This window comes from Zootoca vivipara, chromosome Z1, assembly GCF_965207765.1.
Source record: "Zootoca vivipara chromosome Z1, rZooViv2.hap1.1, whole genome shotgun sequence".
Taxonomy (NCBI): Eukaryota; Metazoa; Chordata; class Lepidosauria; order Squamata; family Lacertidae; genus Zootoca; species Zootoca vivipara.
In genome coordinates, this window is record NC_142583.1 from 3676955 (window position 1) to 3701717 (window position 24763).

The following is a 24763-nucleotide window of genomic DNA, read 5'->3' on the forward strand; positions in this document are numbered from 1 at the left end:
TTCCATGTGGGTGTGGGGATGTGAACATGCTGGGTTACCACATGGGCATAAACTAGGAAGGGCTTCCTCTCAGTGGCTAAAGACGTCATATGGCAAGCTTTTAAATAGGAAAAGTGGTTACGGGTTGTCTGTGTTAGCAGCAGCCAAAATATTTCTTCAGCCATTTTCTTTTCTTTTACAGGATACTATTGATTTTCTATTCTGCTTCTCAAGAAACATGAGGCAAAACAGATTTTCCTTCAATAAGCCAGATTATTATTATTTATTTTTTAAAAAATAATAATACACTAGTATTGTTGATTATTACAATGTTACTGGCACAGCACTGATAAATCCATTTCTTTAGCTAAACTGCTCATGAAACACAACTGGCCCATGTAGCTGTCCTGCTGTTTGGAGACAGGTATTCTAAGAGAGAAGAGGCTCCTGTGCAAATGGGCCACGGGGAGTCTGCTTCAAGGATCCCCAAGGGGACTCACAACATACAGGGAAGCAGAATCGAGAGCCCGATGCCCTCTCTAACTGAGCAGGCCTCATCTGCCACCAGTAAGCTCCAAGCAGAGATCGGTGAGCAGGGCCAAGTATCCAGACCAGATATCTGCCCCATTAAGTTCTCAGCTAAGGGGCAGGACTCGGGTGTCACTGGTATTCGGTGCAATTTTTTAGTGCTGCACTATGAGCTGTTAATCTGAACAGGAAAACAAAGCTTGATTAAACACTTGCCATTCCCCTGGTTGAAATCTCTCCCCCTCCCTCCACAGCTTCTCTGGAGAAAAGGGACAGGTACCCAGTCATTCAGCTGTTGGGAGTGAAGTTAATGGTCTTATTTAGTTTGGAAATGCTCTCCTAAGGTTTCAAGGAAAAGGAAGGCAGGTGCAGAAAGGCAGGTAGGAATCCTGAAATCTGGAAATAGCTACTAGTCATGACAGTTGTATACTATATATTAGACAACTGGGCCAAAGCAAACAAGATGAATTTTAACAAGGAGAAATGTAAAGTACTACACTTGGGCAAAAAAAATGAAAGGCACAAATACAGGATGGGAGACACCTGGCTTGAGAGCAGTACACGTGAAAAGGATCTACGAGTCTTGGTAGACCACAAACTTGACATGAGTCAGCAGTGTGATGCAGCAGCTAAAAAAGCCAATGCAATTCTGGGCTGCATCAATAGGAATATAGCATCTAGATAAAGGGAAGTAATAGTACCACAGTATTCTGCTCTGGTCAGACCTCACCTGGAGTACTGTGTCCAGTTCTGGGCACCACAGTTCAAGAAGGATACTGACAAGCTGGAACGTCTCCAGAAGAGGGAAACCAAAATGGTCAACGGCTTGGAGACGATGCCTTATGAGGAACGGCTTAGGGAGCTGGGTATGTTTAGCCTGGAGAAGAGAAGGTTAAGGGGTGATATGATAGCCAAGTTCAAATATATAGAAGGATGTCATATAGAGGAGGAAGAAAGGTTGTTTTCTGCTGCTCCAGAGAAGCAGGCACGGAGCAATGGATTCAAACTACAAGAAAGAAGATTCCACTTAAACATTAGGAAGAACTTCCTGACAGTAAGAGCTGTTCGACAGTGGAATTTGCTGCCAAGAAGTGTGGTGGAGTCTCCTTCTTTGGAGGTCTTTAAGCAGAGGCTTGACAGCCACCTGTCAGGAATGCTTTGATGGTGTTTCCTGCTCGGCAGGGGGTTGGACTGGATGGCCCTTGTGGTCTCTTCCAACTCTACGATTCTATTATTCTATACTTCCATAATAAGAAACATTTCTCTGTATACTTGTTGCTGGGGGGCCAGGAGTGGGAAAGTGCTGCTGCAACACTCATGTCCTGCTTGTAGGCTTCTTACAAGCATTTGGTTGGCCATGATGGGAAACAGATAGACTACTAAATAGACCTTTGGTCTGGATCCACAAGCCTCTGGGTGAGAAGATGTTCCAGCAAGGAGAGAAGCCAAGGGCCACCAGGACTCAAGGATAGGAGCAAAGTAACCACAGGGTTGAAAGTTAACTCATGCTGGTGTCTAAGGCAGACCATCAAACACAAAATCCATGAAGAATTCCTTCCACACTGTTCAATTAAATCAGTGGTGTCCAAACCTTTTCCAAAGAGGGCCAGATTTGATGAAGTGAAGGGCCATGGGGACTGGCCAAAGTTGTTGAGCTTTCTTTAGGATTGAAGTTGTTGAGGGTTTTTGTTGTTGTTTTTTTACCTTAGGGAATAAACTGCCACAGGGGCCGGATTAGGCCCCCAAAACAGACTTTGGACATGCCTGAATTAAATGAACAAGAGGCAGGCAGAGGCACCAATGGAGAGAGCAATTAATTCCTTTGCAGTGTTTAATTTCTACCATGAGATGTGCTGGGGCTCATGTGTGCCATAAAAACAGTGCCATCTTCTTTCCTAGCCCATTTCTGCCTCCAGTTACCATGCATGGGAACTTGCCAGGGTTAAGCCTCACCCAGCAATGCTCTTCTCAAGTCCAGCATTGTATTCCCACTGTGGTGAGCTGGATGCTTACAAGAAGCCCAGACACAAGATATGAATGTGTGTGAGATCTCTACATGCCCTGGGCCCACTGTTATTCAACATCTTTATAAATGCCTTGGATGAAGCAATTGAGGGAATGCTCATCCAATTTGCAGATGGCACCAAACAGCGAGGGGTAGCTGGTGCCGCAGAAGACAGAATCGGGATTCAATATGACCATAACAGATTGGAGAACTGGGCCCAAACTTAACAAAAAGAATTTCCATAGAGACAAATGTAAGGTTCTATACTTAACACTTAGGCAGGAAGAACCAGATGCACAAATATAAGACTGGGGACATCTGGCTTGCCAGTAGTATATGTGAAAAGGATCTAGGGGGTCTTTGTAGACCACAAGCTGAACATGAGTCAACAGTGGGATGCAACAGCAAAAAAGAAGAAGAGGAGCCTGTTCTAGGCTGCATCAGCACAAGCATAGTCTTCAGATCCAGGTCCTGATATTGGTCAGACCACACCTGGAGCCCTGTGTCCAATTCTGGGCACCACAATCTAAGGAGGATGTTGACAAGCTGGAACATGTGCAGAGGAGGGCAACCAAGAGGATCAAGGTCTGGAAACCAAGGCTTATGAGGAGCACTTGAAGGAGCTGGGTACGTTTAGCCTGGAAAAAGAGGAGACTGAGAGGAGATAAGAGAGCCATCTTCAAATACATTATCTCAAGGGCTGTCACATGGAAGAGGGTCAGCAAGCTTGTTTTCTCCTGCTGCATCGGAGGATAGAGCCTGAACCAATGGATTCAAGGTGATTCCAACCCTGAAGAACTTTCTGGTGGCAGGAGCTGTTTGATGGTGGAACCGACTCTCTCCCGAGTTGGTGAGTCCTCCTTCCTTGGAGGTTTTTAGGCAGATGTTGTATGCCCATCTGTTATGGATGCTTGAGTTGAGATTCCTGCATTGCAGGGGTTGGACTACATGACCCTTGGAGTCCCTTCCAACTCTAAGATTCAAGGATTCTGAGGGCTCTTCCTAGTCTTATGGTGCCCTGTTGCCAGTTCTAAAACTAGCAGCTAACTTAACATGCAAGCTGGTCCGCAGCGGACTCCCCGGCCCCCTTGGTGACATTAAAAGGACAACGGCCCAAGTTATCTGAAGTGGAGGAAGAAGAGGCAAAGTGCCCCATCAGCCGCGTGTGGGGCTTTGCCCCACTTTGGGGATGCAGCAGGCAAACCGCTCCCCTTCTCTGCACTCAATGTCTCGGGGTGGCCACGCAGCCACTGCCCTCGCCGCTCCAGGCTGCAAGCGACACGATGCTCGCAGGCGCAGCCGGCCGGCGGAGGTGGGACGAGGCATCCGAGCAGCTCCTGGCTGCGGAAGAGACGCTCCGGGGCGGTCGCTGGAGCCTGGGCGGGGGTCGGGAGGGTCGGCCACCCACATCCCCTACTGCTTCGCAGACAGCTTCCCGCTTCCCTTTGTTTGGCTGCCGCTGCGCTTGTTTTCTCCTGGTGGAGCCTTGGGGTCCTCTCCTTTTTAACAGGGTGGGGGATTTCCAGGGGACGTTTTCTCAGTAATAAGCCCCGCACCCCAACCCAGTCCGGCCGGGTGAGATAAATAAACCCGAGTGAGATATATATATATAAAAACCACTGCGCGCCGCGAGCAATACTGCGGATCGTGCGGAAGGGCGCCGCCAGCAGAGGCGCACGCGCTCCGGGAGACCCCCGCCCAACTCGCCACCTGCCCCGGGAGCTTCCCGCGGAACACACGCGCCGGCCGCCGGCCTCGCTCGCTCGCTGCGCAGTTGCCTCGCCAAAGCTTCCCTCTGCTCTGCCCACCCCACACCCTGCAAAAGCCTCCGTCCGACGGAGCCCCCCGCTCGCCAGGGCCGCTCGTGTCCGCCGAGGCGCCCGCCCTTGCCGCCGTGCGCCCTCCCCGCGCTCCGGCGCACCGCGCGTCTGCCCGCCCGCTCCCTCCCTCTGCCGCAGCCCGAGCGCACGGGGCGTGGGTCGCCCGGGGGCTCTTTCGTGCTTCTGGGGCTCCGGGGGGGGGAGGGAGGAGGCGACGCGCGGGCTGCGTCACGCCGGAGGCGCTGCTGCTGTTGGAGGAAGGAGCCACTCGCCGCTCGCCCATTAACCCGGCGCCGCTCCCTCGGCTGCGCGCTCCCTTCGCTCCCCACCAGCCGTTCGCGAGCGACGATCAGACCCGACGTGCGGCTCCGCCATTGCTGCCAGAGCTCGAGGAAAGGAGGCCAGGCGGCGAGCCGTGCTTGGCTTTGGGGAGCCACGAGCCGAGGGAACATCCGCAAAAGCAGGAGGCTAGGTAAGGCGCAGAGCTGCGCTCTTTGGGCAAGGAGGGGCTGCAGCCGGGGTGGGGTGGGGTGGGGTGGGGTGGGGACGAAAGCATGGCATGGCCCCCGTGGGGGTGGGAAGCCGCGAGCACCTCTTCGCAGTCCTTGTGTCTCGGAGAAGAAGGGAAGAGAGGACAAAGGGGAAGGCGGGTGAATGGAGAGGAAGATGCGCGGGGGAGAAAGGATGCAGGGATGCAGGAAGACAGGGAGGCAGCAGGGACTCAAGGAGGGGCACCGTGATGGAGGCGGAGGGAGGAAGAGAAGAAAGGGAAGCCAGGGCTTGGGGGGGCACAGAGAGGGGCGAAAAGGGTCTCGCCCCCAGAGACTGCCTCCTTCCCACCCTTAGAACTTGCAGAGCAGGCTCCGCGCAAGCGGCTCTCTCGCTGCGCACCGAATTGCGGGGATGGAAGGGATCTCCGCGAAGGGATCGAGTAGCGCACTCTCCCCCCACCCAAGCCCTCCATGGATGACATGTTAGGAAAGTGGCGTTGGTAGTGCCCCCCAGGTGGCAAGTGGTCTCGTATCGGGAGGGAGGCTGGCCATTTTTTGGTGCAGAGTGTTCTTGTGATCCGTCCTTTGCGCTTCCGCACGTGTGCATTTTCCAGGACTCCCTTTCGTCCAGGAAAAGAAAATGGTGAAGCTGGGAAATAATTTTAGCGAGAAGAGCACAAAGCAGCCCCTCTTGGAGGATGGATTTGACACCATCCCCTTGATCACACCCCTGGATGTCAATCAACTACAGTTCCCACCTCCTGATAAGGTACAGTCGGTTTTTGGTTTCCACCCCTGACAATCGCACCCAGATCTCAGGCAAACAACAAAAGAATGTCTGTCACAGAGGCTTGCAAAGCAACGCTGTGAAACCCTGGTTCTATTGCTACTTCCTGTGAACCTTTTAAATCACAGTATCATATGTCTAGTACATCTGTTTCAGTCATATAATATCCCTGTGTCTTTTTACTCCATTTTACAGCATTTGAATCTCAAAATCCCCCATTGTTTACCCAGTAAGGTGCTGCCAACCTCATCCCTATGTGTTTGAATAATAAGTTTATTCTGAATAATGAGGTTGTCCTTGTCTTTCCAGGGTATGCAGTGCAGCTTAAGAAATATTTTTGAACAAAAATACTCTCAGATCTTCTCCAATAGATTTCCCTAGACGACTTAAAGCAGAGGACAATCCCATAAGGGTCTTATGCACCTCTTGCCTGGGACTGATAGGAAGGTGCCTTTCACAAGAAATGCTTGTGCCTATAAAGGACATGTGAAACTTGATTGTCGTGCATGGTTTCAATAGCAGTACATTACCAACATCATGAAGTGATACATTTTCTAGGGACAGAAAGGGATTCATAGCTTATGCCACAGATTTGACCTGGTTTCATGGTTATTGCCTCTTCCCAGGGAAAAACCATAGCAGAGAATCCTCAGCACCCACACAAAATTATAGTTCCTAGGACTGTGGGGTGGGAACCCAGACAATTATACTGGACTAACCTCAGATAAGTTTGGTGGCACTGGGTTTGTGGAATTCCCTCCCCAGGTGTCTGGTGCTGAAGTAGTTCTATTTCTTTGGTGCCAGGCAAATTCTTTATTATTCCCCCTGGCTTCTAAATTTCAGTTGTTTTAACTGCTGCTTTTGTCCTTTAATCGCTGTACAATTATTTTTACTATTGTATTCCATATTATTTATGATAGGTTTTTTTTAAAAAAAAAAATAGAAGTCCTATGTGAACTACCAGTACCCTGCAAAAAATGTTTGTAGGGTGATATATACAAATTTAAATAAAAATATCCTTTAGAGACAACCCAGAACAGGTACTGGCCCTTTTTAACTAGCTTGTAAAGATAAATTGCTAGCAGTGCTTGGAAAAGGAATTTGTAGATATACTTAGGGTCCTGGAAGCCTTGAATAGCAGATCTGAGAGCTATGGTTGTTGCAACATAGAACACACAAAGGCTTTGTTGCAGCTGCTCTACATGCTTTTGTTCACATCCCTGGGTGTGGCTTCTTGCCCACCAGATACTCTCTTTGCACCCAGCCCACCTCTTCAGTTGTTGCTCCTACGTAATTTTGTTCTCCAATAAAGAATATGACAAGGTTATATGTGGGATAGGAGCATATCTTGACATGTCCCCTGGAAAACGTTGTTGAGTTGGGCTAGCTAGTAAAGGCTTTTAGCTACTCTTTTTGGCTTTTGACGAGGGTTCCCCTTCCTTCTTCACCAGAACTGCCAAATAATGTAACTGGCAGTTGGGCATCAAGTACATCTGGAAACTGGGTTCCAGGCTGATTTTTCACCATCATATTGCTCTTAATCAGAGTAGACCCGTTGAAATTAATAAACTTGACTAAGTTAATTTCTCTAGGTCTGTTAGGAGCAGAAGTCAGTGATTACCACCCCTACTATACTTGTCCATATAATAAACAAGGACTCCTGGTGCCAGCTCCCTCTGGCATAATTTCCATCCACGAAAGAAGTGCTTAAACCAGGCATCCCCAAACTGCGGCCCTCCAGATGTTTTGGCCTACAACTCCCATGATCCCTAGCTAACAGGACCAGTGGTCGGGGAAGATGGGAATTGTAGTCCAAAACATCTGGAGGGGCGAAGTTTGGGGGTGCCTGGTTTAAACCATAGGCTTCACAATCCCCTTCCTTTAATTGCATAGACTAGTCCCTACAACTGAGTTGAAAATGGGCCTTCTACCACTGAATCCAGGCCATTCTTGAACATTCCTTCTCTACCATGTGGCCCATAGGGCAGCAGTGCAGGAATTCGTCAGCCAGTACCTCTGCCCAGTACCTCTGCCCAGTAAGATGAGCCCCCCCCCAAAGCTGCACACTGAGAAGACTACAGTTGCAGCAGAAATTGTGTGACTTGCTTTGGTCTCATGGTAACACAAGGGATGCCGCTGTGTCCTGCCCCTCAGCCCCCACTGCTATGTCTCTCCCTTTTCCAAAACAGCCATTTTGCCACTTGCAGCTACCCCAAGAACCATTTTTGTTAAAAGTAGCTGCGGACATGGATGTTGCCTCCTCTGCCTTATGGTAGCCAAGTAGCGATGCTGGGAGCATGTGTGTATCCCAAGCGTATGTGCAGGCAGACATAGATAGCTTGAGTGGGGAACCCCCTGTGGAAGCACGTTAATAATGATCGGGGTCAAACTACACATGGCACTCAGTTGTCTATTAGCACTGGCAGGAGCAAGAGGTTTCTTCCTAAGGCTAATGGGGGATTTTTGGTCAGAGTTGTGATGGGGGAAGAATGAACACTTCCCCTCCTTGTGTGTTGTGGCCCTTATGAAAATGGCCTCTCCCAGCTTGCTTACTATTTAAAAACAAAACCTGGAATGCTGGCTCATAACGCATTTACCTTTGAAGTTGGCTTAGTTCTCAGGCGTGCAATTTCCACTCGTTCCAAAGCTTGAGGAAACCCAATCTTGGCTGGCTCCCTGAGATATCACAAGGCCACGCCCCTCTCTGGGCCAGGATTTTTATATGGTTTTGCTTAGGTGGTTTTTAAATAAGCAACTAGTGCAAAAAAGGACATTCAGTTTAATGAATGTACATTGTGTGTGTGTGTGTGTGTGTGTGTGTGTGTGTTTTGAAAAATAGAATAAAGGCAGTTAGTCAGCTTGAGGTATGGAAGGGGTGGAGCAAGACAATAGGCTAGGACAATAGACTTCCAGCATTCAGTTGTCAATTGTGTCAACTGCATTCTGAGTGCAGGAAGAAGCTGGGATCACTCTTCTGCTGGGATACTGTGTATTGCGACTCCCTTTTTGCATGTGCATCTACTTGTACCTACAGTAATTCCTTCTAGATGGCAGATGCTGAACCTGTGGTCCTCCAGATAACCCTTTAATTCCCTCCAACCATTTAACTGTTTCCACAGTTAAGGGCTTAATCCAGGCATCCCCAAACTGCGGCCCTCCAGATGTTTTGGCCTACAACTCCCATGATCCCTAGCTAGCAGGACCAGTGGTTGGGGAAGATGGGAATTGTAGTCCAAAACATCTGGAGGGCCAAAGTTTGGGATTGCCTGGCTTAATCAGAGGCTGAAAGCAAGTATGCCTGCCTGCCTGCCTGCCCCTTGTTAATTAGAGGCTTTTGGCAAGTCTACATCTCATTTCGGGGCACTTCTAGGCAGTCACGGCTTTCAGGTGGGATTCAGTCATATACAAATCCAGGTGGCACAACTGAAGATGATCTGTATTCTTTCCTAGCAAACCTGTTTCCTCCCAAAATCAGACTTTTTGAGATGAGGAAAATGTGGTTTCACAGTTGCTTCATGCAACGTCATGCAACCTCCCTGCAAACAGATCACATTGATTGTTCAGTAAATCGTTGGAGTCATTCTACTTCTCTGGAAACATTGCACAAATAACCAGGTAGCCAATAGCCCTGAGCTAGATGTATCAGTGATCAGAGTCCACTTAAGGCAACTTCTTCAATTCCTGAAATTGAGCAGTGGCCAATGGTTAAAAAGCCATTTCTGTCCAAAACCAGGTCAGAATTGAAATCAGAAAACCTGTGCTATCCAGGAATGCCAGTAGATGAAAAGCCACCATGTTGCCTGCAAAAGGCACTGAATAGCTCAAGCATCTTGGCCAAGAAAGGAAGGTTTGCCACTGGTTGCTATTTAAAAACATTAACAGGAATTGGGAAGAATTTCTTCAAGAGGGGCCTTGCAGCTGCCCCCCCCCTTTTAAAGATGTCCCTCATGCAATTCCATTAACACACTATTGCAGAGGTAGGAACATGGCTTCAGCATGAATTCTTGGCCCGATTTCAGGCCGGTGAAAAGAAGGGGGAAATGGCAGGAGGGGTGGCAGAGAGAGAGAGAAAGGGGGGTGAGAAAGACAGACAGGAGAGGGAAAGATACGCCATCAAGGGAGAGAGAGAGAAATGGCAGGTAGCCACTCCCACCTTTGCTTCTAGCCTCTAGACTCTAGAGCTTAGTCCTTGACAGAAGAAAAGGTTGCTCACCTCTGCATTGTATAGTGCCGTTTGCTAGTGATGTGATTTTTAAAAGGAGGCTTTTCAAGGTTTAATTTTACAGGGAAGTTTTACCTAGGAAAAGACCATGGTATATGTAGCAACAGGTTTCCTCATTCATGAGGCATTTTGAAGTTTTACTATTGAAATTAATGGACCTAACAGTTGAGTAAAACTTGGTTGCATGCCACCCCTTGTCCTTCTCTGATATGGTATTGGATCATCAAATTCTGCCCGATGCAGTGAGTTTGGAAAGGGCAATAATAGTACACTTTCCTATCAAGTGGTTGGAGCCCAGTGTTGCATGAGCAGACTTCTGCCTGTGTCACAGGACTTCCCCTTCTGGTCCCTCCATTGGGTTCCCCAACCCTCCAGAGCACATTTTGAGGCACGCAGGGGGGCTGCAGAGGGGAGGGGAGAAAGACGAAGGCCTGCCGTGGATGTTTTGCTCACCAAAGAACGGCACTGTGTGCAACCCATTATTTCAAGGAACCTTTAAGAAAAGGCTTAACAAAAGGTGGGTCATTGCTATTGAGCTGCCCAATTTATAGCTTAACCTCTTAGTCACGATGCACAGTAGCTCTTCATAGACCCTGATAAGTCAGGGCTCGCCAACCTTTCGGGGCACATTTGCACATCTGGAGAACCCCTCAAGTCTCACAGGCTATTACGTATATTGGCTACAACAGAATGCTTCTTTCAAGCATGATTTTTTTTGGGGGGGATGCTGGGGAAGGAAACCTGTGGGTGCCATGAAATGCTGCTGTGGGCACATGTGCCATGTTGGCCACGCCCAATTTAAGCCACCCAGTGTTTAAGGAAGATTCATAACCTTAAACACATTGAGATGAAAGTGAACACCACTGGAATTGCTGGGGTTTGTTTTCAATGTATAGTGGAGATGTCTGCTCAGAAGTATGGTGCAAGCCCCATTGAAAACAGAGTAAGGATGTTTAGAGTTGCAGCCTAAGGGTGTTTATACACCGGGGGGGGGGCGGTAAAACACAAGCTTCCTTTTACATGGCAATACCCAACTTAGAGACCTGAATGATGGCCTAATATCACACCAAAGTAAGGGCAAGACTTGGTGTCAAATTAGTGATAAAAAAGCAGCATAACAGGAAATGAGGTGGTTGTTACGCATCTGCTTCCAGAAATAACCTGCATTCATAATTCCCCGGTACAATGGCAGAAGAGAGCACATGTTATGCAGCTGCTTAAAAAGTGGTGGGGAGATCCTTGTGGCACAGTCCCTAAACAGGGTTGCCAGACTCAATAGAGGACAGGACTTCTGTGCCTTTAATTGCCCTGCTCTCTTTTGAGTCTGGAAACCTTAAAGAGAAACCAGCAGGCCCTTTGTTTAATTTCCAAGCAAAGGGTCTGCTGGTTTCTCTTTAAGGTTTCCAGGCTCAAAAGAGAGCAGGGAAATTAAAGGCACAGAGGTCCTGTCCTCTACTGAGACTGGCAACCCTAGCCCTAAACTGTTTGAGACATCAAGAACATTAAGGGTGACCTTTTCCCATAAACATCTTCATTCAGCAAATGAGGCCTTGCAGATGTTCCAAATAAATGCCATGATATTTCACAACCTGGCTGTTAGGAAGTACAGTAACCCAAACCCGGCTTTTAAAGGAAGCCTTTGAATTAATTTAAATTGCTGCTGTGTTTGGCTATTGCGATTTGCTTTTTGTTGGCTCTTGTTTTTAGTAAGTTACTCTTTTTTAATACCTTGAGGGCCGTTGAGAGAAAGCTGGCATATAAATATTATCACCGCTCATGGATACATTTCCTGCACAAGCAAACCCCAATTGAAACGAACAGGAACTATTTCACAGGAGAACGTTCTGGTAGATTATGCTCATAATGTTCATGTCACTGAGGACGGAATTGCATGTAATGAGTTGAATGACGATTTGAACAGCTCCCCCCCCCCGATGCCTCTGACATGTGAGCAGATGAGCTGCAGATCTGGATTCATCAGGTTTGTTTTGTGGCGCTTGCCTTCTCTGCAAACCAGATTTAATGAGCAAGTCATGCACAAAGGGACAGGCGGCTGCATTGTTATATGTTTGAGAGTTTGGCTGCACCAATCAAGCTGGTAATTGGTCTCCTGTTGATGTTCCTTGCAAAGGTGGTGGTCAAGACAAAAACAGAATATGAACCTGACCGCAAGAAAGGAAAATTCCGTACTCCTAAAATAGCTGAGTTCACAGTCAGTATCACTGAAGGTGTCTCAGAACGGTTTAAGGTAAGTCATATCATAACTTTATTTCTGGCATAAAGAAACAGATGCTTGACTTATTCTATTGTATTTAGAACCTATCATCTCACTCACTCAACCCACAACTATTGTCAGGGGCGTAGGAAGGGAGGGGCGACGGGGGCGCCATCATGGCTGCCCCGCCCTGCCCACGCTGGGTGCCCCACCCCTGCAGGGGGCAGTCCCCGCCCCCAGAATGCATGCCACGCCCCTATGGGCGCCAGCCCTGCCCCTGCCTGCTCTCCGCCCCCGGTGCCAAAGGATGAAGCCCTGCCACTGCTATTGTTGCAAAATGGGAGACGTTTGACATTCCTCTTTCAGCAAGCCTTCCAGGGGGAGACTTTTATCCCATCTGGTATCGGATAAATTTGAAGAGATTCATAGAAGTGTTGCTGTTTTTGAAAGAAAAATGTTGTGTTTATATATGCTAGAGTTTTAGCTGCTTTATATATGCAGTTGTTCTGTGATTTTTATTTCATTGTAAATTGTGCTTGGGAAGCCTCATGAGAAGTGATTCATAAATGAAATTAAATATTATTTATTTATTTGACTGAGATTGCTCTAAGAAAGCCCTACAGACCTGTATGCAAAATCTTAGGGCTCAGACCAACAGGATGGTCTCTTGCATGTGCCTCATTTAAATTAATGGGAACTGTGTGTTTAAATATTGGATGTGCAGGATAATTCCCTATTGGGTTATGCCTGTTTATCTAGAGGTTGTTATTTATTTAGCATAAAAGGATAGCTCCCTGAACCTCTGCTCCTTCATTTCCATGTTAACTTTAATTTTCTTAAATGTCCCTCCTCCTTATTCCTTTGTTCTTAGGGTCTGCACTGGTCAGTAGACTGTCTCAGAAATTTGATGTTTGAACTCATGAATTTGCTGGTTTTTATCATCCATTTGATGGTGCATGAAAAATGATGTTCTCAAATGCTGTAAACTTGCAAGTACCACAGGCCACCAGATCAGCAGCAAAGGATGAATCCTGTCCAGGTTACCAAGCAGTGAAGCTTTTTTTTTAATTTGGAGGGGAGCTGATTCTTTGTGTCTGAGACTATCAGTCTGTTGCAAGGCACTGATATAACTATGTTTGGCAGGTGGGCTAGTAAAAAATTATGTGGGCTGGAAATTGTTGGAGGGCTGATAGAAAGGGTGGTCCAAAGTCAATTTGCTTTTTCTTTTAAAGATTGGATGAGCAGAGAAACAAAAGATTAGCTTTTGTTGGAAGGTCAGGGTAGATTAGGGCTGTTTCTGAATGTCGCTATCCTTGGCATGCATCTTGAGGCAACCCTTATTCTGTATCAGTGATGTGAAATCCCTCCTACTCGATGTAATGGATGAGAAGACTTTGGCCTTGCTGGTGCTTACAATTTTTGTACCACATTTTTTTTGGACTTTGCATAACAGAGGAGCATAAACCAACATGGGACAGAACATCGAAAACCCATTAAAAGTTCCTGGAATAGTGTGGCTGTTTCAGGAAGAAGGTGTAGCTTTGCTAACCCAATTGTCACCGGCTTAGACAGCTGCTAAAGGATAAATATGATTTAAAAGTATTGAGTCATTGGCACATGTTTGGAATTTAGAGGATCAAAGAGAGAGAGAGAGAGAGAGAGAGAGAGAGAGAGAGAGAGAGAGAGAGAGAGAGAGAGAGAGAGAGAAATTAGCTTCACAGTTCAGATTACCTGGTACTGAACCAAAAACAAAGATACCAGATAGACAGGTGAGCTTCTTGGCAGGAAGGAAGCAAAACAAAATTGTAACACTAAAACATTTTGGAGGGCAACCAAAATGGTCAAAGGCCTGGAAACAATACCTTATGAGGAATGGCTTAGGGAGCAGGGTATGTTTAGCCTGGAGAAGAGAAGGTTAAGGGGTGATATGATAGCCATGTTCAACTATATAAAAGGATGTCATATAGAGGAGGCAGAAAGGTTGTTTTCTGCTGCTGCAGAGAAGCGGACACGGAGCAATGGATTCAAACTACAAGAAATAAGATTCCACCTAAACATTAGGAAGAACTTCCTGACAGTAAGAGCTGTTCAACAGTGGAATTTGCTACCAAGGAGTGTGGTGGAGTCTCCTTCTTTGGAGGTCTTTAAGCAGAGGCTTGACAGCCATATGTCAAGAATGCTTTGATGGTGTTTCCTGCTTGGCAGGGGGTTGGACTGGATGGCCCTTGTGGTCTCTTCCAACTCTATGATTTTATGATTCTAAAAGGATACACATAATGGATAGCATTGTGTTGTGACACAATTCATGATACCCAGCCAATGCCTATAAAAATTGTGCAACTCCATTCAGAAAGCAAAAGGCCTGAGGAAGGCAGTTACAAAAACAGCTAAGATTGCTGGTGAAAGCAACCATGTATAGCTATAGAACCATAGAACTGTAGAGCTTGAAGGGACCCCAAGGATCATCTAGTCTAACCCCCTGCAATGCAGGAATATGCAGCTGTCTCCTGTGGGGATTGAACCTTTGACTTTGGTGTTATCAGCACCATGTTCTAACCAACTGGCAAAAGGTTTGAGGCAAGGTCATTTCTTAAGAGTTTCTTCCCAAAGAAATAGCTGAAGCTGGTGGTAACGATGACATGCTGCACTGTGGGAGTTTTCAACTGGTAGAAAACTTTAGTTTTATTATTATCCGTTTGTCAGATTATCATTGGACTAGAAAATAAACTAAGCTGCAAGGAGGAGATTGGAGTCTTTCGCTTCCATTTTGATTAACTTCAGCTTGCTGTGTCACCCCAACTCAAACACAGCAGTTAATCTTAACTATAATTTATTGAAATGTCAGTAAACCATAATTAAGACGGATTGTTTTTTGTCTGGGTTCCGAGTTGTAGCTGGTCAAAAATGAATGTGCCAATGAATGTGCATGGCACTGAGGCTTGTTTAACATCAGTGCTTCTGTAGAGTGCCATACATATCACTGTATCACTAATGTGTCCTGGTCCGTCCACTAGAGGAAACAATGGGACCCAGACCTGACCTCTGCCTTGCACTCAGTTTCTGGGGCAAGTGACTTGGCTTTTGACCTTGTTTTCTATGACCGGCCATAGCAGCCATTTTGTGAATTATGGTGCTCCCTGCCCCCAATGCCCCTACATCCACGGCTCTTTGTCAACACTCCAAATGTGTCCACTAGTCCAAAAAAAGCTGGGGACTCGTGTCCTATGAGAACAATTTTAAGATTAGCCTACCTGCATTTGTGCCAAACTAGATGAAACTCTGTGAGATGGGTGATCTCTAAGCAGGTTGTTGTTGTTGTTGTTAAACTAAAATGCAGTTTTTGGGGTGAGAAGGAATCGGCCTGGAACAGCAGTAATGATTAAGGGGTTCACTTTGCCTTCAGGTGAGTCTTCCAACCCGAAATGGCTTGGCCAGCTACTTTTTGACCCAAAGGGAGATAAATATAGGCACCACACACAGAATTTCTCACTAATTCAGAGCAGTTTGGGAAAGGGGGGGTTTCTGGGTGTGTTTTTATTATGTATTATTTGTGATTTTATGCTGTAACCACCCTGAGACCTACAGGTATACAGCGGTATACAAATTTAATAAATAATAATAGTAATGGGAGGAGACAAGTGAGCTGATGTAGCCATCTGTCCTGGATGCTTTAGTTGAGATTCCTGCATTGCAGGGGGTTGGATTAGATGACTCTTGGGGTCCCTTCCAACTCTACAATTCTATGATTACATGACACTATAAAAAGCAAGGCTATATACTCAGCAAGCCAAGCCACGGTTTGGCTCTTGCATGCTTGGAAGCTCAAATGAGAGTTTACTGTGACACCTCAATTTAACCAATGTCCTGGGTCAAATTAAGAATTGAGTTCTAGTAGTTTCTAGATCATTTTGCGTGTGTGTAACATTCCTAAAACTTGTACAAAATGCAGCATAGTGCTTTGTAGATGAAGACTTCAAAGTTGCATTGTGAAATATAATCTACCAACAACTTTCATTAAAAGCAAATCAGGATGTTTCTGCATGTAAAAGTGAATACAGCTATTTCATGCAGGTAGAAGAAAATACACCGAAAAGAATGGTTTTTTTTACACCAAGAGTAAAAAGGTAAAGGTAAAGGGACCCCTGACCATTAGGTCCAGTCGTGACTGACTCTGGGGTTGCGCGCTCATCTCGCGTTATTGGCCGAGGGAGCCGGTGTACAGCTTCCAGGTCATGTGGCCAGCATGACAAAGCCGCTTCTGGCAAACCAGAGCAGCACATGGAAACGCCGTTTACCTTCCCGCTGTAGCGGTTCCTATTTATCTACTTGCATTTTGACGTGCTTTTGAACTGCTAGGTTGGCAGGAGCTGGGACCGAGCAACGGGAGCTCACCCCGTCACAGGGATTTGAACCGCCGACCTTCTGATCAGCAAGCCCTAGGCTCAGTGGTTTAACCACAGCGCCACCTGGGTACACCTAGAATATCTGTATCTAAATATTTCTATACACACTGATCTCCACAAACTCAGACACGTTATTTGAAAAACATAGAATTTTATTTCACAAGTCAACACGACCTCATAAATTAGCTGACAAAGACGTCCATATCAAAACAGGGCCCTGTCAACTGGGTCCTTTTATTGAATCGACTTGGCATTCCGGCTCTATATAAAACGACCCTTTTGAACACTTTTGGAATCGGACTGATATTTACAGATATTATTAGTTGATAGCTTTTGTGTCTTTACACTGTAATGTAGTATTATTTTCTCAGTTGTGACATATTCTCTAGTGAACTTGAAGTTCATTTCTTGTTTGTATTCATTTGTTCTGTTCAAGACTGTGAAGTCTTACCAGAATACATACCTTATTTGACTGTAACTCGCGAGTAGGATCTATTCCTAACAGTGAAATTTCTGGCCAGAGTTCTTGGTGTAAAAAACCCCTTCTTTTCGGTGTATCTACAATTAGAACTCCAATTTATTTATTTTTTCTTTTATTTAATTTATTTAACGGTAAAAGAAAATAAACCAAAAACAACTCCCGAATCATATATACTCGGAGGATTATTAAATGTTTGCATTGTTATGTACTAGTGGATGGAACATGAAAAACCCGTTGTCACTTAGATATTACTTTATGGTTATCACACTGGGATTACCTTCATGGTATTTGATTGTTGGCTTTGGCTGCTAAGTAACGGATGCATTGGAGAGAGTTTGCTGTAGGATTTTGCACCACTAGAGAATTGCAGGATTTATCTTGATGCTGAAAAGGAAAAGGGAGGAGAGGAAATCCGCACTTTATCCAATTATATGTATACTCTTTCATTCTAAAGCTTTCAAATCACAACAATCTGTAAGTTTCAGTTACACTGCTTGTAGCATTTTTAAGGTGGCCAATTCTCATTCATGATTGCTTCCTGTGGGGGGGGGGGAACTCCCTGAGTATTTTGATCTCCTCTCTCCTACCCTTGCATGTTGTTCTGGGTTTTTTTTGTGACCCCCCCGCAACACAATCTGAGCTTCAGTTTAATGCTCTCCATCCAGTCCATTAGTGTGTCTGATTTAGGACTCCCACCACACAGAACACAGCGACTTCTGCATCCTTGTATGAAGATCTTTGCGTGAGGGTCCCAGAGGCAGAAAGCATCCAGAGAGGTATCTGTTAGCAAGGCCTTCAAGAGACAAGCAAGCAGTCCACAACCTGGTCCATATGCTACTGCAGCAGGGCGCCCATTGCTTTCTGAGGTTCCAAGCCACTCCAATAATGGAAGAACCAAGAGGACTGGGCAAATGGTGTGGCTTCATCTCAGAACTCCCCTGTCCTCCTACGTGTAGCAGGAAGGAAGCACATTGCCCTGCCCATGAGTTACTGGAGGAATGAATTTAAGGGGAAAGGCTCCCATGCCTTTTGGGAGTCATTCAAAAATTAAAATACATTTAAAGGTAAAGGGACCCCTGATTATTAGGTCCAGTCACAGACAACTCTGGGGTTGCGGCGCTCATCTCGTGTTATTGGCCGAGGGAGCCAGCGTATAGCTTCCTGGTCATGTGGCCAGCATGACTTAAGCCGCTTCTGGCGAACCAGAGCAGCGCACGGAAATGCCATTTACCTTCCCGCCGGAGTGGTACCTATTTATCTACTTGCACTTCGTGCTTTCGAACTGCTAGGTTAGCCAGGAGCAGGGACCGAGCATCGGGAGATCACCCCGTCGCGGGGATTCGAACCGCAGACCTTCTGATCTGTGTTTTAACCCACAGTGCCACCCACGTCCCTTAAAATACATTTACTTTTACCTTAATTAAAAGACATCACTCTTTTCCAGTCAAGCATATCTGGGAATGTAATCTGTCTATGCAGTTCTGGGTGTTCTGTCCAATTTCAATGGTTAGAATATTGTTGCTCTTGTGGTTTCCTATGGTAATGGCAGTTTGAAGAGTAGGCTAGGAACCCTCAGTACAGTAACACAGTCCATTTCTGGCATCTCTAACTAGCCAAGTGCAAATCTTCATCCTCCCAATGCAAGAATTCAGATGACCAAAAGAAGAAGGGGATATTTTTGGCATAGTGACTGCTTGTGTGGTTGAACTTCTGATGGACAAATGGAGATCACTGCTCATCGCTTCACATCTCCCGGCTCTCAGTGGAATATAGACAGGACTGAGTCTGAATCTAAAAGGACACTCCAAAATGTTCATGACATTTTCTTATGAGAGAGTGATCAAAAACAAAGTAGAGCCCTTATCACCAGAAGCAAAGATAAGTCACATCTTGGATAATCCTCTCTAGGGTAAATCAAGGCAAATGGAACACAGATGACGTGTCAATAAAATGAGCAATTTCAGTTCTATAAGCATGGCGGTCACTGTGTGGTGTATAGACTTAGGGCCATAAGGGATTCTGTTTCTGTGTTGTTGGGGAGCAGATGACATGTGGAAGACACCCTTCTTCCAGCAAGGCTTAACTATTTAAATACAGTGGTATACCTCAGTTTACGAACTTAATCCATTCCGGAAGTCCTTCTTAAACCAAAACTCTTCTTAAATCGAGGTGCCCTTTCCCTAATGAGGCCTCCCGCTGGTGCCCTTCCATCGTTCGGCTTCCATTCTTAGACCAAGGTAAAGTTTTGCAAACTGGGACACTACTTCCGGTTTTGCGGTGTTCGTAAACCAAATAGTTTGTAAACAGGGCTGTTCTTAAACCAAGGTACCACTGTAGGCAGTAAAAAACCTGCCTATCAGGAGCAAACTCTCTGCTGAAGGGTAAAGTAGAGCTTTCCATCTTTAGAAGAATAGGGAAGAAGTACTTTTAACTGAAGTTGGTTTTTCATTGGGGGTTGAATGAAGCCAGAAACACAAAGAGCAGCCTTTGCACAGGTACTGGCATTCAAGGTTTGGTGTGAAACATTTTACCCGGAACAATTGCAGTGAGCAAGGCTAAAAATAGGCTTAAGAAGCAGACTGTATAGCCATAATACATATCATTTGACTTGGTTAGCAAAGAGGAAAGACGCTCCCTTGTGCTGCTAGAATGGACTTAATAAAATCTGCCTTGAAGGAGATGTTGTCATTTTTATAAGTTCAGTTGACACACCAAGCCCTTGCTCTAATTTAGGAGGTGGAAATAGAGGCACAAGCCTGTAGGGATGGGGAACCTGTGGCTTCTCAGATGCTGTTGGGGCCCCCAACTCCCATCAGCCATAGCAAGAATGGCCAATGGTCAGGGATGAGCGGGTTTGCTGTCTCTGATCTAAAGAAATGTGTGGTGTTGGTGCACAGAGACAAATTTACAGAATCTTCGCCCTTTCTTTTGTGGGGGAAGAATTACAGGAATTGGGCAACAGCATGAATGGACTCGTATGTGACGTTAATTTAGGTGCACTGTATATACCTGCTTTTTCGCTGTCTTGCCAGAGTGGTACATGCTCTAGTTATCTCCCGCTTGGACTACTGCAATGCGCTTTACATGGGGCTCTACCTTTGAAGGTGACCCGGAAACTACAACTAATCCAGAATGCAGCAGCTAGACTGGTGACTGGGAGCAGCTGCCGAGACCACATAACACCGGTCTTGAAAGCTCTACATTGGCTCCCAGTACGTTTCCGAGCACAGTTCAAAGTGTTGGTGCTGACCTTTAAAGCCCTAAATGGCCTCGGTCCAGTATACCTGAAGGAGCGTCTCCACCCCCATCGTTCTGCCCGGACACTGAGGTCCAGTACCGAGGGCCTTCTGGCGGTTCCCTCGTTGTGAGAAGCCAAGTTGCAGGGAACCAGGCAGAGGGCCTTCTCGGTGGTGGCGCCCACCCTGTGGAATGCCCTCCCATCAGATGTCAAAGAAAAAAACAGCTACCAGATTTTTAGAAGACATCTGAAGGCAGCCCTGTTTAGGGAGGCTTTTAATGTTTAATTGATTATTTTATTTCATTTTTCTGTTGGAAGCCGCCCAGAGTGGCTGGGGAAACCCAGCCAGATGGGCGGGGTATAAATAATAAATTATTATTATTATTATTATTATTATTATTATTATTATTATTATTATTATTATTATTTCATGGCATGAATTGGAGCTCTGGTAGGTTTCAGAACTTTCCATCATTTTCTGGAGTGGTTTTTTTGGGGGATGAACAGTGTGCAATTAACAGAAAACTGCCTCACTGAATATGTTGTTAATATATTGTGTTTGCAGGTAACTGTTTTGGTCCTTTTTGCCCTTGCATTCCTGACGTGTGTTGTATTTCTGGTAGTCTACAAGGTTTACAAATATGACCATACCTGTCCAGAAGGCTTCATTTTCAAGGTAATGCACAGTTTTCTAAAACCAGCAACAACAGGTCACAGTGATTCCGATTTATTGATCATTTGTATTGTTTTAGGGGCATAACCAATAATGAAAACTAAAGGAATCGTTCAAAGAGGTTGGGGTTTGGTTCAGGTTAAAAACTCAAGGCGGCCTGAGGGGCTTGCAAAATTATGAGAGGCAGGGAGAACAGGTCATTTCTGTCCCTCTCAATTCTAGGCTATCTTGCGCTAATATTCTTGCTACATAATTTAAAACAAAACAGCAACAGAAGCCCTGTGCACTTGTGGAGGGTGTTTTGCTAATATTCCACTCAATGTTCAGAGAATTGAAAATGAATACAGAATCGGTGTCAGCCAATGAAATAATGTTAGTTGATTACTTTTCCCTATTCAGACAATAGATTTAAGTTTAAATAAATGCAGGGCTTTTGACTCCTACTCCACTTTTTAGAGATGTTGACAGGTGAGAAAACTCATAAATGAGTTGTATTTTGCCACACCATTTGAGAACACGGGCATGCCCCCGGATCCAGTTTGGAGCAGAAATTGGACTTAAGCAAGCTTAGACACCCACCCACCACTGAATTGAGAATCCCATGTGCCATCTGGTCCAGCACACTTCCCCCCCTTCTTGGTCCAAGAGCTGAACCTTGAAGCAAAAACGAAATTCCACTTAATAGCTGCTTGAGGCAGGATGTTCCTAGATTTCGTCTCTTCCACCTGGCTGTGCTCCTTTCCCTCTCAAGCAGATGATTGGCAAAATTTCTTTAAAGTGCTGTAGGAAACACACAATCAGGTACTCCACATGGAGAACAGGCATTGAGGGGAGAGGTCTATTACAGGAAGGTTCTAAGGAGGGTCAGCCTAGATCTTGATAGAGATAAAGTGTAAGAAACTGAAGAGTAAGGTTGGAGGGGGGGGACTTCATGGGAATAATCAAAGAAGTGAGATTATAAGTGGCTGTGCAAAGGCTGAGTGCACAGAGCCAGGATTTTGCAGCTCTTGCTTCAACACCTCTTCTATCAAACTGCCTTTATATTTGGAGGGAGTTTGAAAAGTTGTTTGGGGCTACTGGGGTGGGAAATTGCATCAAAGGTGTGCATGCATTTTTAGTTTTTGGAATGACTGTTGAGGCAGGGTTTGTGCTGGATCACGGTCTACGTGCCCACCTCCTACTGAGAACCTACAGGAAACAGGAAGTCCTTTTATGATTTACACATCAGGGGAAATTGTTTCACTCTTCTAGTGCATATCTTGGAGGGATGGTGTATCTAGAGCAGGGGTAGGCAACCTAGGGCCCGGGGGCTGGATCCGACCCAATCTCCTTCTCAATCCAGCCCGCGGACGGTCCAGGAATCAGCATGTTTTTACGTGAGTAGAATGTGCCCTTTTATTTAAAATGCATCTCTGGGTCATAGAAATCCGTTCATTCTTTCCCCTTCAAAATATAGCACGGCCCCCCACAAGGTCTGAGGGACAGTGGACCAGCCCCCTGCTGAAAAAGTTTGCTGATCCCTGAGCTAGGGTCTTCCTGTGTGACAAAGTGTACCCACAGCGGACTGAGTGAGAATTTAGGAGAAAACTTCAGTATTCCTTCAGCTTGCACAGGATGAAAACTGGGTATGAAAACCCAGGGAAAGGGCGGGTACAATATGCAAGGCTAGAAGACTGTGTTTTTAGTTTCAAGGTGCAGACATTAAGGTGGGCAAGTTTGCTGTCCTGCTGTTTTATTCTTGCTACCCACCACGAATTGAATTAAATTATAAACAACAATAGAAAAATAGCCTAGAAATAATTTTAATACATTGAAATGATTGTCTTTCAGAACAATCAATGCATTCCGGCTGGATTAGAGAACTACTACTCTGAACAAGACTCTAGTGCTAGAGGGAAATTTTATACAGTTATAAACCACTACAACCTGGCCAAACAAACGATCACACGATCCGTATCTCCGTGGATGACGGTGCTTTCGGAAGAGAAACTTTCTGAGCAAGAGACTGAAGCAGCTGAGAAATCGGCTTAACATGATTGATCTTGTTGATTGGAAGCTATCAAGGGGGCTTTCATCGAACGTCTCATTGTTATGGATAATTTAGAGGTTACTCATATTTATGGTGCAATTGCTTTGGTTTGCCGATAACTGCTTTGCAAAAAGGAAAAATAAGAAAATGAAAACTTAGACCATTAATGGCCAAGTGCATATCAGCAATGCTTTAGAGCTTTAACACCAGTTTCTCTGTTAATAATTCCAACTTTAGGTACATTTTTGCAGTTTAGAATTCCATTGAGCCATCCAGGGGTTTGGACACAGGGGAGAATTGTGCATTTTACTGTGTGTACTAATGTTTCATTTTTAAACCAGTTTTGCAATCTGAATTATCATAGCCACAACTAGAAATTATGTGGGTTAGTTATAAACTGTATTTTAGATTGGTTTGCGACTCCAAGATGAGTACCAAAAAATAAAGTTGGCCTGTTTTTTCTCACTGTAACAGATATGTTAGAAGTAATTAAGTTCTTTGCAACAAGGCATGCTTAATTGTTGTTTTCTTAAAGCTGTGAACATTTCACTGCATTTCCACTATGGCTAGAGAATCTTGTATATGGACTTGCACTGACACAAAACAGACACTATGGAGAGGTACATTTTAATGGTGGATCATGATGTTTAGTGAATGTGCAAAAATGTTAGGCAGCAAAATATTCTGATAAGTAGTGGAGCCCTACGGAACAGACAAAAAAAGCCACTGTAGAGCTAGCCCACAATGTAATATGTGCAACACGACAGGAGGAGCAGTTTTCTTACAACTTTCTCTTTTTGTACAACATTAAAATGTTTCCCTTTTTATATGTTACAAAAAGCTTTGTGTTAGCAGCACTGTTTGGGCATTTTCTAATCTTTAGACATTAAGGCTGCAACCCTAAGCATATTTACCCGGAAAACAGTTCCACTGGACTCTAAAATGTAAACATTTTAGAACTGGGTGTAAGGGAGAAAATGCATTAAATGCATAAAAATAGCCCTATTCCCATTGCGAATCTGAAATGGCATGTGGGGAAAGGGAGAATAGGAGACATGCTGCCTTCTTGAGATAAACTTGGGTTGGGGTGGGTGGGGGGAGTAGTAGAAAAGCCTAGAATTGTAGGTGCACGTTTATTGTGTTGACAAGTTCCTAAACTATTACATGTTTATTATTTATAAACCTTTCAATGTACATTACATAAATATTTTCATTAACTTTATAGCTGGAAAAAGTGGCTTAAACATTGGGCAGTCAACCCGTAGCACGCCTGGAATAAACCGCGGAAATGTTGCGCGGCAGGCTGTGGCTCAGAGATTGGCTTTGGCTCTTGCCCATGTGGCCAGTGCTGTGCTTTTGTGCTAGCCTGCACTGCAGGGGCGCCAGAGCAATGCTTATAAGTAGTGGCACTTGACAGGATGTCCAATGGTACAAGTACCCCTGGTTGAAAAGCACTGCGCCAGAATTATACTCTCTCAAACCTGGGCCTTGACTTGCGTACACTTGACGGAAGGGTTGGTCATCACTGGACCAAAGCACTCCAGCTGGTAATTTTTGTCCATGCTCGGAGTGTGCTACTTCCCAGTGGACATGTCAAAAGTTTCATTATTTTTCTAGACACATGCTTTCCAAAAAAAAAACACACATATGTAGTAGAACAAACATGGTTGGTTCCACTTCCGGTTACATTTTCTCCCGATACATTTCAGCATCACGAGCCCGCTTAGCAAAGGCCAGTTTTTTTCATTAAGAACTTTTCATACTGAACATAGTTTCATGTTGTAAAAGAACTTTTAGTATGTCATCATTGCTGTGTGGAATGCATAAAAGCAATAAATTATGTGCCAAATCTTCCTTTAGCATTTGGGGGGGGGGCGGAGTTCGGTCCCATA

The 24763-nt window shown here is 45.3% G+C and overlaps 1 protein-coding gene across 1 annotated transcript; it reads left to right on the forward strand.

The window, feature by feature from the left end:
- The first annotated feature begins 3778 nt into the window (after positions 1–3778).
- On the forward strand, positions 3779–24742 carry NSG1 (neuronal vesicle trafficking associated 1). The gene is made up of 5 exons (XM_035114029.3): positions 3779–4804; positions 5438–5592; positions 11964–12080; positions 20735–20845; positions 22673–24742. The coding sequence occupies exons 2-5, from the start codon at positions 5464–5466 to the stop codon at positions 22871–22873; spliced, it is 558 nt and encodes a 185-aa protein (XP_034969920.3). The 5' UTR covers positions 3779–4804; positions 5438–5463; the 3' UTR covers positions 22874–24742.
- Positions 24743–24763: the final 21 nt, after the last annotated feature.

Coding starts and splice junctions, on each gene's coding strand:
- NSG1 (XM_035114029.3), top strand. CDS start 5,464: ATGGTGAAGCTGGGAAATAATTTTAGCGAGAAGAGCACAAAGCAGCCC. Junction 5,593..11,963: donor AGTTCCCACCTCCTGATAAG/GTACAGTCGGTT, acceptor TTCCTTGCAAAG/GTGGTGGTCAAGACAAAAAC. Junction 12,081..20,734: donor GTGTCTCAGAACGGTTTAAG/GTAAGTCATATC, acceptor TTGTGTTTGCAG/GTAACTGTTTTGGTCCTTTT.